Source organism: Colobus angolensis, unplaced genomic scaffold (assembly GCF_000951035.1).
Source record: "Colobus angolensis palliatus isolate OR3802 unplaced genomic scaffold, Cang.pa_1.0 Scaffold55, whole genome shotgun sequence".
NCBI classification, from domain to species: domain Eukaryota; kingdom Metazoa; phylum Chordata; class Mammalia; order Primates; family Cercopithecidae; genus Colobus; species Colobus angolensis.
The window spans coordinates 1,017,504-1,033,371 of NW_012119043.1; the positions used below are offsets into that span (position 1 = coordinate 1,017,504).

At 51.9% G+C, this 15,868-nt stretch overlaps 2 protein-coding genes across 2 annotated transcripts in view; one reads left to right on the forward strand and one right to left on the reverse strand.

Annotated features, from left to right (window-relative positions):
* Positions 1-11,132, reverse strand: part of ANKS3 (ankyrin repeat and sterile alpha motif domain containing 3) — a 53,819-nt gene extending 42,687 nt beyond the window's left edge. The window contains exons 1-5 of the mRNA XM_011961422.1: positions 11,035-11,132; positions 8,418-8,626; positions 4,009-4,180; positions 1,001-1,199; positions 681-802 (exon numbers count right to left, since the gene is read on the reverse strand). Coding sequence (XP_011816812.1) covers positions 681-802; positions 1,001-1,199; positions 4,009-4,180; positions 8,418-8,626; positions 11,035-11,132 — 800 coding nt within the window. The remainder of the gene's footprint in view (positions 1-680; positions 803-1,000; positions 1,200-4,008; positions 4,181-8,417; positions 8,627-11,034) is intronic.
* LOC105525638 (chromosome unknown open reading frame, human C16orf71) overlaps positions 8,610-15,868 on the forward strand; it is a 16,160-nt gene continuing 8,901 nt past the window's right edge. Inside the window, exons 1-4 of the mRNA XM_011961340.1 lie at positions 8,610-8,632; positions 11,080-11,259; positions 12,392-12,538; positions 14,707-15,204. Coding sequence (XP_011816730.1) covers positions 11,131-11,259; positions 12,392-12,538; positions 14,707-15,204 — 774 coding nt within the window. The 5' untranslated portion in view covers positions 8,610-8,632; positions 11,080-11,130. The remainder of the gene's footprint in view (positions 8,633-11,079; positions 11,260-12,391; positions 12,539-14,706; positions 15,205-15,868) is intronic.

Consider the following 15,868-nt stretch of genomic DNA (forward strand, 5'->3'; position numbering starts at 1 on the left):
TTCAAGACTCTTTTTAAAGCATCGCCTCATCTCATCCATACAAAAGGCAAGAAAATGGAAGGGATTTGCATGTAACGTATGACATTTAAATGCCATTCAGTATGTCAGGCCCCTGGCATGGAATAAAACATGTAATTCTTACAACTCTATGACCCAGGTGGGTTTCAGATAAAGAAAAGGAAGCTGAGAGGGCTTGAAGAGATGCACTCACAGATGTGGGAAAAGGCCCACGCCTGGAAGCACTCTCGTCCTACCCCTCATCTTGAGCCTTTCCTGCCGAAGCAGGGTGCCCCTAACCTCTCGTTAGCTGCCTCCACAGCCAACCTCCTTAGAGTCCGATGACACTAAAGACGTGGCAATCTGGCCGGGCGCGGTGGCTCAAGCCTGTAATCCCAGCACTTTGGGAGGCCGAGACGGGCGGATCACGAGGTCAGGAGATCGAGACCATCCTGGCTAACACGGTGAAACCCCGTCTCTACTAAAAAATACAAAAAACTAGCCGGGCGAGGTGGCGGGCGCCTGTAGTCCCAGCTACTTGGGAGGCTGAGGCAGGAGAATGGCGTAAACCTGGGAGGCGGAGCTTGCAGTGAGCTGAGATCTCGGCCACTGCACTCCAGCCCGGGCGACAGAGCAAGACTCCGTCTCAAAAAAAAAAAAAAAAAAAAAGACGTGGCAATCACCTCACGTTGGCATTGGCTCCACTGTCCAAGAGGAACCTGACCATGTGCTGGTGCCCGGCGCTGGTACAGTGGAAAAGGGCCGTCCAGCCCTGGATGTCTTTCATTTCTAGCTCTGCACCTTGCTTCAAGAGAACACAGAACGTGCGTTACGGCCTCATCTCCTCTGCGTGGGGCGGGCGCCCTCCAGGCGGCCATGCTGCAAGAATCAGAAATGATTACACGAGCACACACGAACACCATGGCCTGCAGTGGTCTGCGTCTCTGTCAGGGCAGTCAGGGAGCCCCTCAGGTTTCTGGGCCTGAGTTCCCTCGTAGCTCACCTGGAGGAGAAAGTAGGCGATGCTCTCGTTGCCACAGCTGGAGGCCAGCATCAGTGGAGTCTGCCCTTCTGGGGTCGGCACATTCACACTCACCCCCGCCTCAAGCAGTAGGTGCACGATGGTATCGTGGCCAATGTAGGAGGCATACATCAGCGGGGTCCAGCCACCACCGTTCTTCTTATTCAAATCTAACTCTCTCCTAAACAAACGCAAGATATGCTAGACATGGCCAGCCGCCTCACACGTGGGGTTCGCCAAAGCCGGTGGCGAGCCTAGGCCAGGCGGGATGAGTTGACAGGAAGCAGAAGTTATCTGCCACCCTGGACGTTGTGGGGACTGGGGGCAGGCAGGCAGAGAAATGCTGACAGTTGCTCGTACACTGCCTCGTGAGGCCCTGAGCCTTCATCTCCTTGTGCTGATTTCGCATCCTCCTAGCCCGAGGCCGGCTATGTTCTTTCACCCCACCAGACAGACAGATGGCGCTCAACCAGGGAGTATCTGGCAACGTCTGGAGGCATTTTTGGTTCTCACAGCTGGGCAGGGAAGGGCTGCTGACATTTAGCAGGTGGAGGCCAAGGCTGCTGCTAAACATCCCACAGTGCCCAGGACAGCCCCACAGCAAAGAATGATCCAGCATGGACTGTCAACACAGCCACAGGTGAAAAACCCTGACCGCCGCAGGACTGGCATCTACTAGCCCAGTGCTAGGTGGAAAGGAGCAGTGAGGAAAGAAAGGACTCCACCGTGGACAAGTCCCACCGCCACTGATTCATCCTTTGTCACCTCACCCTAAATAAACATTCTCGAAAAATCTGTTACCAAAGAATCCCATCTTTCTCACTGATTTCCGTTAAAATTCTGGAAATGCATTTTCCCATGGGAAAAAACTGTGGGCTTCCTAGTCGTGACTTTGGGGTTGGGACAAGGGAGTCACATTTAAAATAATACCCACTTGCATGGTTACCTGGGATTCTACAGGGTTAACCCCCACAGGCCTTTTTTCCCTTCCCCAATTCTTGCCTGCAGTGGGTGTAACAACTGTTGACTGAAACCCGGGATCTGTCCCTTTTGTGGGATTCACACTTTTTTTTTTTTTTTGAGACAGAGTCTCGCTCTGCTGCCCAGGCTGGAGTGCAGCAGTGCGATCTCAGCTCACTACAACCTCCACCTCCCAGGTTCACGCCATTCTCCTGCCTCAGCCTCCTAAGTAGCTGGGACTACAGGTGCCCGCCACCATGCCTGGCTAATTTTTTTGTATTTTGTTAGTAGAGACGGGGTTTCACTGTGTTAGCCAGGATGTCTCGATTTTCTGACCTCGTGATCCGCCCGCCTCGGCCTCCCAAAGTGCTGGGATTACAGGCGTGAGCCACCGTGCCCGGCCAGGATTCACCTATTAGACCATACCAGGCAACTACCTTCCATTGCCTGGCAGCCCTCAGTGACTCTGGGATGCACACCCCAGGCAGCCATTCCAGAAGGTCCTGATACCAGGGTTCAGTGGCAGCCCCTGGCCAGGGGGCTGCATGGAGATGCTTCTGCAACAGGGCTCGAATGCACCCAGCTCATCCTAACACTATCTTCCTTTACACAACAGCAGAGCGCCTTTCTGGGGCTCTCTCACCACTCCTCGTTCAGCCCCACCCCTCCCTTCTGATGCCCCCATCTCCCCTCAGGCCCCATCCCGTGCTTATTGTCAGCAAGCCTCCACCTCAGCTAGTGTGGAAATCCCACCGCAACACAAACACCTTCCGCTGCTCCTCTGCAGAGCCATTCTGGAACAGGACACCGAAAGACTCAGGAGCCTGAGAACTCCAAACGTGACCCTGTGAGGGGTCGCACTGACTGCATACCCAACTGCCTATGCCTAGAGCCTCCTGCAGGGGGAGCACAACAGACTATCCCGTACCAAGCTGCACCAGCGCTCCATGGGCTGGGTATGCCTAAGTGAGGGCCACAAGTTGGGAAGTGGAGTCCTGGGGCTTCAGCAAGGCTTCGCTTTGGCTCACTGGGAACTGGAAGAGGCACGAGGAGATAGGGAGAGAGGTCACTGCACCACAACATCAAATGAGAACCAGGAGACACAGTTAGGACGTGTGTGGAACATAAGGGGGTAGAAGTGAGGAGACTACCCTTTTCCAAAAACAAGATGATCACATCCTGCTATGGGCAAGACGCAGCCATGGGCCTGGCCAGGGGCTTTTTATTGTCTCTAACTATTGTATACAGATTAGCAAAGGGCAGGTGGGCAGTGAGGTCCGGAGGCCATTCCCCAGAGGCACTAAAAGCACAGACTGTCTCAGTAGCAGAAGCTAGAGGGGAACATGGATCACAGGGATTGAATGAACCCTCCAGGAAAAGAAGGCCAGGGATCACCTTCCTTTTGCTTTTTTTTCTTTTCTTTTTTTTTTGAAAAGGAATCTCATTCTGTCGCCAGGCTGGAGTGCAGTGGTGCAATCTCAGTTCACTGCAACCTCCGCTTCCCAGGTTCAAGCGATTCTCCTGCCTCAGCCTCCTGAGGAGCTGGGATTACACGTACATGTCACCACGCCAGCTAAGTTTTATATTTTTAGTAGAGATGGGGTTTCATCATGTTATCCAGAGTGGTCTCAAACTCCTGACCTCAAGTGACCGGTCCACCCCGGCCTCCCAAAGTGCTGGGATTACAAGCATGAGCCACCGTGCCCGGCCTTCACTTTCCGTCTTCATTTTTATTTTGCTTGTTTGTTTGGGCATTTCTGCAATTAGTGAATAAAATAAGTCTGGTTAAAGAATGACTGTTTATAAGCTTCTGATCAAAGTTTACACCCTCTTTTTCTTCCTAGGAATAAAAACTGCCTCTTTGTCAGCGCCCAGCATCAATAATTACTGACAGCTGCCTGAGATAAGCAGGTTAACCTATTCTACACGCATTACACATCCACATCAGTGTGCAAAGTCCCATCACGTGGGATCCGAGGCCATTACTGCGCTACTCAAAATGTGACAGGGAAGCTCCCGCGATCTCTTACCGCTGCACACATTCCTTCACCACTTCATACTGGCCAATGGAAGCAGCTGTGTGAAGATCCAGGGGGACGTCCAGCTCCTCCCGGCTGACCTGTGCCCCCAGCCCATGCCACATGGACAAGCTGCGGTTCAGGAGTTCCGGCTCGCTGGCTTCATCGCTGAGCTCGGACATCACTGAGGAGGAAGGCCCAAGCGTTAGATCTTTCCTGGCTGGTTGTTTCAGGGCATGAAACAGGTTTGGTCCTGCCCCTGCTATGCCACTACACTAGCAGACTGATAACCCAACGCAGTCAACCTGGGAGTAACTCAGACAAATTTCTTTGCTTAAATAATGTATGGTTTGGGCAGTCCCATCAATGCTAAATCTGGTGAGCTTGCTACCACACCAGTAAAAGGAGCACATATGGTGAGGCATCAATTGTGGAGTGCGTTCTCCTCCTTCCATCCTCAGGCACCAGGTAAAAGAATTTTCCATCAACTCTAGGAACCTGACAGCCTCTTGGATGGGCAGTAAAGAAATGCTAATTGGGTTATTTAACCAAATCAGCTCCTTGATGTGGTGGGGAAGAACCCTGGATTTGGGGTTAGATCAAAATTCAGCTCGGACCAGGTGCGGTGGCTCACACCTGTAATCCCAGCACTTTGGGAGGCTGAGGTGGGCAGATCACTTGAGGTCAAGAGTTCAAGACCAGCCTGGCCAACATGGTGAAATCCCGTCTCTACTAAAAATACAAAAATTAGTTGGGCGTGAAGGCCAGCTACTCGGGAGGCTGAGGTAGAAGAATCAATTGAACTGGGGAGGCGGAGGCTGCGGTGAGCAGAAATCACGCCATTGCACTCCAGCCCGGGCGACAGAGCAACACTTTGTCTCAAAAAAAAAAAAGGCACCTCTGCTACTTAGCACCTCCAATCACAAGTGCCTCACCGTCTAACAGGGACATAGCTGAAAAGGCTGCTATTATGACACATGAAAGAATGGATAAACAAACGGTGGCACATCCGTATAATGGATGCTACTCAGCATCAAACACAAGGATCCAACAGTTGACATGCAACACATGAACGAATTTCAAATGCTTTACGCTAAATGGAAGAAGCCTGCCTACTGTATAATTTCACTTACACAACCTTCTGGACAAGGGAAAATTAAAGGGTTGGAGGTTGGGGCAGAGAGGGAATTTGGGGGACAACAGACCTGTTCTGTATGACTGTGATGGTGGATCTGTGACTCTATGCCTTTATGAAACCAGAGACCCGAATGCCAAAATGAATTTTACTATATGTAAATTGTATTTATTTTTTTTGAGACAGTCTCGCTCTGTTGCCCACGTTGGAGTGCAGTGGCGTTATTTCAGCTCACTGCAACCTCTGCCTCCTGGGTTAAGGGCTTCTTGAGCCTCAGTCACCTGAACAGCTGAGATTACAGGTGTACACCATCATGCTAGGCTAATTTTTGTATTTTTAGTAGAGACGGGGTTTTCACCATGTTGGCCAGGCTGGTCTCGAACTCCTGACCTCAGGTGATCCACCCACCTCAGCCTCTCAAAGTGCTAGAATTACAGGCATGAGCCACCGCACCTGGCCTATACATTTTAAATATAAATTAATTTTTCTGGAATGGTTATGAAATTGAAAATTTCAAAAAAGTAAAAAAAAATAAATTTTTCTGAAAAAAATAGAAAGCAATTCCCCAATACAGAAACCAGGATGTGATTAGTGGCACTCAGCAACGGCCAACTGAATAGGAATTCCACTTTGGCATCCTTTGGAGAGAGAGATATGGGAGGAAATAAAATAGGCCAGTGAACTGGTGGGGTGACACTTTCCCCAAGATGGGCCTACATGGGTAACGGCACACCAGGAATCCCCAAATCAAGGCCAAGTCATCAGCTTCCTGGTAGAATCCTTAGGTACAAGAGTGCCAGGAAACAAGGGTAGGAAAGGAAGCAAAGGCGAAAACATAGGCCTCGTCATGTGGCCATCACCTACAGGTGCTATGGTAGTTAACAGATGCAATGAGGACTTCAGTTTCTACTGAAGAATGCTTCCAAGCCCCAGGTGATAGCCAAGATGGCTGAAGAAACAAGCCACCAATGTTGGGGACAAACACTTCACAGGCCCTTGGTGAGAGTGTTTGTAGGTGTGGTGGGGCAGGCAAAGCCCTCCCTCCTGGAACCACCACCTCTTCAGCTAGCAGAACCCAAGATCATGCAGTCCCTTCCCTCACTCTGCAGGTGAGACTCCCACACTGAACCGTCCCAGCCAACGGAGCCTGGATAATAAACCAAAGACTCTGAGCTGAGTGTCACTTCAGAGTCCCTTCCATACCTCCCTCAAGCCTTCACTGGGCATGTCTCCTCCACGCCAAAGGCCTCCTGCAGGGTGAGGCCGTGTTCTCTATTTATTGGAGACTTGCATATCTGAAACCCCCAAGAACTGAAGAACAATCAGAACCAGACGAAGCCTGATAGACCACTGGAGGTCAGGAGTTTGAGACTAGCCTGGCCAAAATGGTGAAATCCCATCTTTACTAAAATTACAAAAATTCGCCGGTGAAATCCCATCTTTACTAAAATTACAAAAATTAGCCGAGCGTGCTGGTGGGCGCCTGTAGTCTCAGTATTCGGGAGGCTGAGGCAGGAGAATCACTTGAGTCTGGGAGGCGGCTGCAGTGAGCCAATAAAAAGCCACTGCACTCCAGCCTGGGCAACAGAGCGTCTCAAAAAAAAACCAAAAAAACACTAAAGTGAAAACGAAAAGTCCCATCCCATCCCGAGTGGTGTGGAGTGAAGTAGCCCTGGTGTCGCTACTTTACAGGTGTGGTGTAAAGTACCACTCGAGATAGGATGTTTCATTCAACTTTTTGGTTTTGTCCGCTCTGAAAATGTGAAGTATCTGTTACCTTTACAATAAATCCTAAAGAAAATGTGGTACTTAGACACAATGGAGTACTATTCAGCCATAAAGAAAGAAAGAGATCCTGTCATTTGCAAAAACATGGATGGAACTGGGGTCATTACGTTAAGTGAGATACGCCAGGCACAGAAAGACAAACATTGCATGTTCTCACTTATTTGTGGTTATCTAAAAATCAGAACAATTGAACTCACGGAGATAGAGAGCAGAAGAATGGTTACTTCTGTTGTAACCACGGCTGGGAACAGTAGTGGAGGGTGGGGATGGTTAATGGATACAAATAAAAAATAGAGCGAATAAGATGTAGTATTTGACAGCACAACAGGGTGACTATAATCTATATAATCTAATTGCATAATTTATTTATTTCTTAGTTTTTTGAGACGGAGTCTCACTCTGTTGCCCAGGCTAGAGTGCAGCGCCTCCTGGGTTCAAGTGATTCTCCTGCCTCAGCCTCCCGAGTAGCTGGGATTACAGGTATGAGCCACCACGCTAGGCTAGTTTTCGTATGTTTAGTAGAGATGGAGTTTCCCCATGGTGGCCAGGCTGGTCTCGAATCCTTGATTTCAGGCTATCTGCCCGCCTCGGCCTCTCAAAATGCTAGGATTACAGGCCTGAGTGAGCCACCGCGCCCGGCTGCACATTTAAAAACAACTAGAAGAGGCTGGGCGCGGTGGCTCAAGCCTGTAATCCCAGCACTTTGGGAGGCAGAGACGGGCGGATCACGAGGTCAGGAGATCGAGACCATCCTGGCTAACACAGTGAAACCCCGTCTCTACTAAAAATACAAAAAACTTAGCCGGGCATAGTGGTGGGCACCTGTAGTCCCAGCTACTCGCGAGGCTGAGGCAGGAGAATGGCGTAAACCCGGGAGGCTGCACTCCAGCCTGGGCGACAGAGCGAGACTCCGTCTCAAAAATAAATAAATAAATAAACTAGAAGAGTATAATCAGATTGTTTGTAACACAAAGGATAAATGCTTGAAAGAATGGAGACCCCATTTTACATGATGTGATTATTACGAACTGCACGCCTGTATCAAAATCTCTCATGTACGCCATAAATATATACACCTACTACGTACCCACAAAAATGAAAAAATTTTTAAAAATCTTAACAAATGTAATGCTGGTGGAAACTGTCACGCCCACAGAGGAGGTCTGTGAAAGCCCCGGGGCACCCCCTCTCGCCCCGTGGAACCGCAGCGGGAACCGGCGCATCGCAAAGCTAGCTCACTGGCCCCGGGGCGGGTCCCTGGCCGACAACCCCAGAACTCACAGCAGTGACGCTTCCCGACGCCCCCTGGCCACATCCCCACAGGAACCCTACGGCGCACAGAGCATTACTGTCCCCACGCCACAGCCACATAAAGAAAATGTGGGGCTCAGTCCTCCAGCCACGCGGCGAGCAAGTGCAGCGCGGGACGCCAGAGCGCCGGGTCTAGGCGGGCAGCAGGTGCCGGCAAATGGTGGAGCCGGGCCGCTGCGGAACTCACCTGTGCTGGGCCTCAGGCCTTGAGCCGCCCTCGGGCTGCCGCCGCCAACCCCGCGAGCAACTAGCCGCCACGCTCCCTTGCCGGGCCACCGCCCCCGGCACCCGCCCCGGAAGTAGTTGCGGGAGGGCGCGGAGCACGCCGGGAAGCTCGCGGGTCCACACCGGGACAGCTCCCGGGCGCCGTGAAATGCACACGTCCCGCACCCGGACCTTCCGGTCAGCTTCCCGGCTCGTTGTATGATACCCACGACAGCCAATGAGCAAGTGGTGTTTGTCCTACCCAGTCCCCGCCCTGGCCAGGGGAACCAATCCCATTGCAGGAGAGGCAGAACGCGCAAAGGCCCGAAAGAGGAGCGGGGGGAACGCGCGGCAGTCTAGTAATGTAAAGCTGCGCTAAGAGGGAGAGTGCCGAAGAAGGGCACTCTGTACCTGTGGCGCGGCCCGAGGGACGGACGCGACTGGAGTGACGCGCTGGAGGCTGTTTACAGGCCTGTTAGGACCGCGCAGGGAGCGGAGGCGGAAGCCTCAGGTGAGGGGCCTTAGGCCTGCTGCGCCTGCAGGGAGTTGAACAAAACGCGGGGAAACACGGGCTAGGGGTGTGTGAGAGGAGGAGCGATGGGCTTTTCACTTCCACAGCTTTAAAATTTAAAGGCTCGACCCGGGAGGCTGTTGGCGTCTGGTTTCCATGACAACCGGCAGCCTCGTGCCAGATGGGTTGGGGGCGGGGCTCTGGGGACCTGGGCGGGGCTGTGGCGGGGCCTAACAGGCTGCAGCTGAGAAACTGACCCCCCCCACCCCAGACGGAGCCGGAAGGCCGTTATTCAGTGGCGGCTCCGAGTCACCCCTTCGCCTTCGGGATGCGCCGAGCGCCTCAACGTGGCGTTCAGGGCCCTGCGTTGTCTGGTCCGTTTTGACCGCAGATTCCAGCAACTGACATTTTCTTCCCTTAAACCTGTTGGGCGGTTCATTCCTTTGAGCCACTGTACATGTCCTTCCTTCTGCTGCTAATGCCGTTCCCTCGCCTATTGTCTTGTCCGCCTGAAGAGTTTATCAGAGTCTCTGGAGACCCTCTTCACCTGGACGATTCTGTTGCCCTAAGAAATACTGTGCCCTGAATTGCGGAACAGAGCTCTAGTTACAAAAAACACCCGCTGGAGCTTGCAGTGAGCCGAGATCGCGCCACTGCACTCCAGCCTGGGCAACAGAGCGAGACTCCGTCTCAAAAAAAAAAAAAAAAAAAACACCCGCTGAGTGTGTGCACCAGATGCGTCCCCAACCTGCTGCTCCCAGATGAGAGTGCACCAAACACCTGCCCTGGTCCCAGAAGCACAGAGGAAGCAAGCAGTCCCCAATTCACATATCCTGCCGCTGCCCTGATTGGGGTTGAAGGGGCACTGACTGAAGGGCCAAAGCCACAGCGGCCTCTCCGGCTGCAGGGTTCTCCTGACACTGGCTCTAGAGGACCCTCACCCCCCAGCTCTCAAGCTCAAGCTCCCCAGTCCGCTGAAGAACAGGACCATCTCCTTTAAGACTCTAAGATACAAATGCAGGGGCTGGTCAGAGTGGTGACTCAAAAAAAAAAAAAAAATCACTCGGTGACTGCAAACTGTCAGCCAGGCATGGTGACACATGTCTGTAATCACAGCACTTTGGGAGGCTGAGGCAAGAGGATCACTTGAGGCCAGGAGTTTGAGACCAGACTGGGCAACAGGGAGACTCCATCTCTGCAAAAAATAAAAATATTAGCCAGATGTGGTAGTATACAGCTGTAGTCCCAGTTATGCAGGAGGCTGAGGTGGGAGGATCACTTGAGCTCAGGAGGCCGAGGCCTTGGTGAGCTATCACTGTACCACTGTATTCCAGCCTGAGAGACGAAGCCAGACCCTGTCTACAAAACAAAAAAGCAAGGTGTTGGCCTGTAATCCCAGCACTTTGGGAGGCTGAGGCAGGTGGATCACGAGGTCAGAAGATCAAGACCATCCTGGCTAACATGGTGAAACCCCATCTCTACTAAAAATACAAAAAATTAGTCGAGCGTGGTGGTGGGCACCTGTAGTCCCAGCTACTTGGGAGGCTGAGGCAGGAGAATGGTGTGAACCTGGGAGGCGGAGCTTGCAGTGAGCCGAGATTGCACCACTGTACTCCAGCCTGGGCGACAGACTGAGACTCTGCCTCAAAAAAAAAAAAAAAAAGCAAGGTGTCTCTCTTCTGTTCCTTGGTAAAGGGCAGTAAAGGGTAGTAGGACTTGAAATTCCCCTGAGTCAGAGTCCATTGTTGCTATTTACTAAACACCCTGAGGCTATGAAATGAAGCGAATAGTGATGCTATATGGCGTATATATAAAATATATGTCATTACATATACATATGACATTCTATATAACATATACACATCTACATATGCATATTTATATCAATACATATATTTATGTATTATGTATATATCACTATATATGTGATATACCTGCAGGCTCCACGTGTCCATGAGCGGACACACACACAGACTGCCTGGCACTCAGTAACAAGAGCTTGCATAACCTGAAGGAAACAGGCAGGTGGTAAGGCCTGCCAGCCTGTTTGGTCTCCTACAGCTGGTAGGGCAGCCCCTGCTCTCCTGACCTTCGATGGCCTGGACCCTCTTCCATCACCCCTTGTGCCCCACAGAGCTCCTCGGGTGATGGTGCACTGAGAAGGCATCGGGAAGCCTGGGCCCTCATGGCATCCAATGACGAAGGTATGGCACCCTCGCTGGGCTCTCCCTGGGCCTCCCAGACGGGGCCCTGGGACGCCATCCTCAAGGCTGTCAAAGACCAGCTCCCGTCTCTGGACTCAGACTCCTCCTTGGTAAGCAGGAACTCTCTCCCTGGACGCCTTGTCCTTCCTACCAGAGCAGGCATGACGCTGACCAGGACAGCTCTGGAGCACTTCTCTGAAGACTTCTCCCGCTGACCTGTCCAGTTTGTTGTCATTTTACTTTAAATCACATGGCCAGACCCAAAGTTATGTTTTCTCGGTGCCTATTTCCTTCTTTACTCTTTCTTCTGCCTTGATTGTCCTCTCTGAGCATGGGTATTGGTGCTCAGCATCTTGGGAGACCCTTTCAGTTGGGTTTTTGGTGCTGACTTGGAACCCAGGTCAACTCGATGCAGAAGCTCAGTCCTTTCCATTCTGCTATTCTCCACTCTCTCAGGCCAGGACGGGACCAGAACACCCACTGAGAATGCACAATTCCAGTGCATTGTGATGAGCTTTTGAGGGATTCTGCATTTGTGGTTTGGGGTCCCTGAAATGGCCCTCAAAGACACTCAGACCAATAGCCATAGGTGCAGGTGTAAGACGCTGCTGAAGATGCTCCTGGCAGGGGCTCCTCAGTGCACAGGTTGGCACTGGGTGTTGAGAGACAGTGTGAGGGTTTTAAAAGGAACGGGCTGGGTTTAGGTCCTACCTGGGCACCAGCAACAGAGCTTCAGGGACCTCAGACGTCATCCAGTGCATGGCGAGGCTAAGGAGTACCTACAGGGACCCCGCACCTCAGTGCGTTTTCACACCGTCAGTCTCGTTTGAGAGTATGAGCCCCAGTCCCTTTAAGAAGACACACTAAGCTGTGTAAGTGATGGCTCAGGGTCACAGGGGATGGGGAGGGCTGGACCCTGCTTTCAGCTACCACCTCGCTGCCCTGTTCATGTCACACGAGGCATTAATGAAGCACCTGCTGTCTGCAAGGTACTTGCAGAACCAGGAGTCTGAATCTTACCTCCACGAGGTGGTACTGCCGAGCTGATTTCTAAACAGTGGCAAGAAGCTGCGCACGGCAAGGCTAACTGGGAGAGAACCAGATCTCCCCCAGGCTCCTGAGCAGCAGGGCTAGGTGGGCTGGGCATGCTGGGCTGGAAGTGAGGGTGGAGAGCAGGGACGGCTGGGCCCTCAGGGCTCTGCCCGCTGCCTCGTCCTCCAAAAGCCTGTCATTTGTCCACAGTCGGACTATGGGGAAGAGGAGCTGTTCATCTTCCAGCGAAACCAAACTGCCCTGATTCCAGACCTGTCAGAGGAGCTGGCTGAAGATCCTGCTGATGGCGACACGTCCAGGACCTGGGTCGCTGCAGCTGAAGAATCCCTTCCCGAGGTCTGTGGGACACAGAAGAGTGTGCGCCTGTGTGTGTGCAATGTAAGTCTAAACTGACTGATCTAAACCACTGGTCTAGCATTTCCATGACACCCAGTCCTTTTCTTTGTCCCATGTACAACCCAAGGTATTCAGATGCCCAACATCTAACCTCCACACACCTCCCTCTCCCGGGGAGCCCAGCACCTTAGGGCTGGTGTGCGGACTTGAGTTTCCATCTGATTTTGACCCTCCTCTTCCTCTTGATCGCTCCTATCCTGCTTTCTACCATGGCATCCGAATAGCTTCTGGCCATTGTCATGACTGATTGTCCTAAATGTCTCTTCCTTAATCCACCTGGCTTCTTGGCTACCTGGCTCATCCCAGCACCTGGCAAGTACACAGGAACTCTGGTTTACTAACCTGCTAAACTAAACTGCTACAGGCTACCGTGGGGAGTGGGAGGGAGGAAGATGGCCCATCAGTGCCTGAGCAAGCACAAAAGCTGGACCTCGCGGGAGGGACACCCCAGGAGACAGTGAGCAAGTGTGGACTAAGCGTGCCAACACAGGCCTGCGGTGCCAGTGCTGCACACTGAGACAGAGGTTCCCATGAGGCCGGAGTTTGAGACTCCTGGGCAATACAGCAAGACTCCATTTCTGGCTGAGCACAGTGGTTCATGCCTGTAATCCCAGCATTTTTGGGAGGCCAATGTGGGTGGATCACTCGAAGTCAGGAGTTTGAGACCAGCCTGGTCAACATGGTGAAACACTACCTCTACTAAAAATATAAAAATCAGCTGGGCATGGTGGCAGGTGCCTGTGATCCCAGCTACTCCAGAGGCTGAGACAGGAGAATCTCTTGAACCCGGGGGAGCGGAGGTTGCAGTGAGCCAAGATCACGCCACTGCACGCTCCAGCCTGGGCAACAGAGTGAGACTCCATCTTAAAAAAAAGAAAACAGTGTAGAGGCACTAACCCACTTCCAAAATGGGGGCAGGGCCTAGCTCCAGCGTCACTTCTCTCAGGTATTCTGCTGAGAACAATTAACCTACTGAATGAGGGGGCACAGGCACTGAACCAGATGATCTCACAAAACCAGGACGTGCCCCCAACCACCCATCACCTTGAAGGAAGTCCCCCTTCAGCCCTGCCATGCCTAGACCGAGGTCTGAATTCACCCCACGCAGGAGAGACCCCCAGGGTGGCTAAGAACTCCGGTGGGTTCAGGTGGAACGATTTCCACGTGGATTTTATTTTGCTTCTTCATTTCTACCATCAATTACTTCAGAAATTCTCTGGATTATTTTCTTTTTTTTATAATGTGGGATCTCTACTAAAAAATAACTGGGTGTGGTGGTGTGCCTGTGGTCCCAGCTACTCAGGAGGCTGAGGTGGAAGGATGGCTGGATGGCTTGTACTCCAGCCTGGGGTATCAATTTCTGAGCCCCAACATTATCATTATTGATAATTTAAATATTGTTCCATTGCTGTAACAATGCATTCCACTCTAGCCTTGTATTTAAATAGCGGGATGCCTCGGTGGTGGTGTCTTTAGCCAACCCATATTCAACAGTGGCTTTCCAACTTTTTTTTTTTTTTTTTTGGGACAGGATCTTGCTCTGTCACCCAGACTGGCGGACAATGGTGCCCTCACCACTCACTGCAGCCTCCACCCCCTGGGCTGAAGCGATCCTCCCACTTCAGCCTCCCGAGTAGCTGGGATTACACGCGTGCCACCATGCTGGCTAATTTTTGTATTTTTAGTAGAGTGAAGTGTGCAGTTAAAAATGGTTGAAATAGGTCAGGCACAGTGGCTTATGCCTGTAATCCCACCACTTTGGGAGGCTGAGGCAGGAAGATAGCTTGAGGCCAGGAACTTGAGACCAGCCTGGAAGACCAACTATGTTGCAGAGACTCCGTCACTACAAAATAATATTTAAAAAAATTAACTGGGCCTGGTAGTATGTGCCTGTCATTCTGGCTACTTGGGAGGCTGAAGTGGGAGGATCGCGTGCGCCAGGGAAGTCAAGACTACAGTGAGCTGTGATCACACCACTGTACTGCAGCCTGGGCAACAGAGTGAGACTTCACCTCAAAAAAAAAATTATGCACATATTTTACTATGAAAAAAATTCCCTGAAGCATGTTTTTGAGGATGCTAACTGAACATACCTGTTTTCTCGACAGCCAGTTCTGGTGCCTGCAGAATTGGCCACAGAACCTGGGAACAGACGGAACACAAGGACAAAGGATGCATCCTCTCAGGCAGGAAGAGACCCTGGCAGGCCTCTTGAAAGCTCTGGTGAGGTCAGCGCTCTTCTTGGGATGGCCGAGGAGACCCCCAGGTGGCTGGACAGCGACCTTGGAAGCCTGTCTTTCAACACCAAAGGATCCCAGGGTCCTCCCTGGGACCCACAGGCCGAAGCCAGTCTCTCCCGCCATGAAGGAGACCCGAAGGCAGAGCCCGCCTCACAAGAATCTGTGAACCGCCAGGCCCTCCAACAGGAGAGAAGGAAAATGATAGAGAAGGACATCCTCCAGAAAGTCACCTGGGATGCCTGCGGCCCGGCCAGCAGTGACCAAGGGGGGGTGAAGGAGGCACCCTGCCACGCTGTGGAGTCAGCTGCCAGATCCAAAATGCCCCTTGCGGAGCCTCCGGAGGGACCACCAGTGCTCTCACTCCAGGTAGGCGCCTCCGCGTGCCTGGCTCTTTCTCAGGCCTGTTACCTGCGGCATGGCCACTGTTCCCATGCACTGGGGCTAGAAGCAGCTTGAGGGCTGGCCCACTAGGACCTTAGGCCCATTATCCACCATTCTGTGTACCTGTCTCAGCAGAGCGGTTGGGGGGTCCCAGCAGAGCACATCCTTGGGCAGGGGTTAACAAGAACCAGAACAAGCAGGGCCTGCCTTCTTTAAAGAGACAAAAGGAGGCCAGGGACAATGGCTTGCGCCTATAATCCCAGCACTTTGGGAGGCCGTGGAGGGAGCCCAGGAGTTCGAGACCAGCCTGATCAACACAGTGAGACCCTCATCTCTAAAAAAGAAGAAATAATGTATAAATTTAAAAAGAGAGAAAAAAAGGAATTCCACTCGCAAGGATGTTTATAAATACATATAGCCATATCTAAAATATAGAGCCTGGTTCTGTCAAAGCCTGATCTCAAAATATGAAAGCCCTCATTCTCATAAACTAGTGAACACCTGTTACAGAGTTGTATTCAGTGCATTAATGAGGGAACCAGCAGGATGACAGAGCCGGTTTAATGAGATCTTAAGAAATTGGGATTTTAGGCGGGGCACGGTGGCGCGGTGGCTCAAGCCTGTAATCCCAGCACTTTGGGAGGCCGAG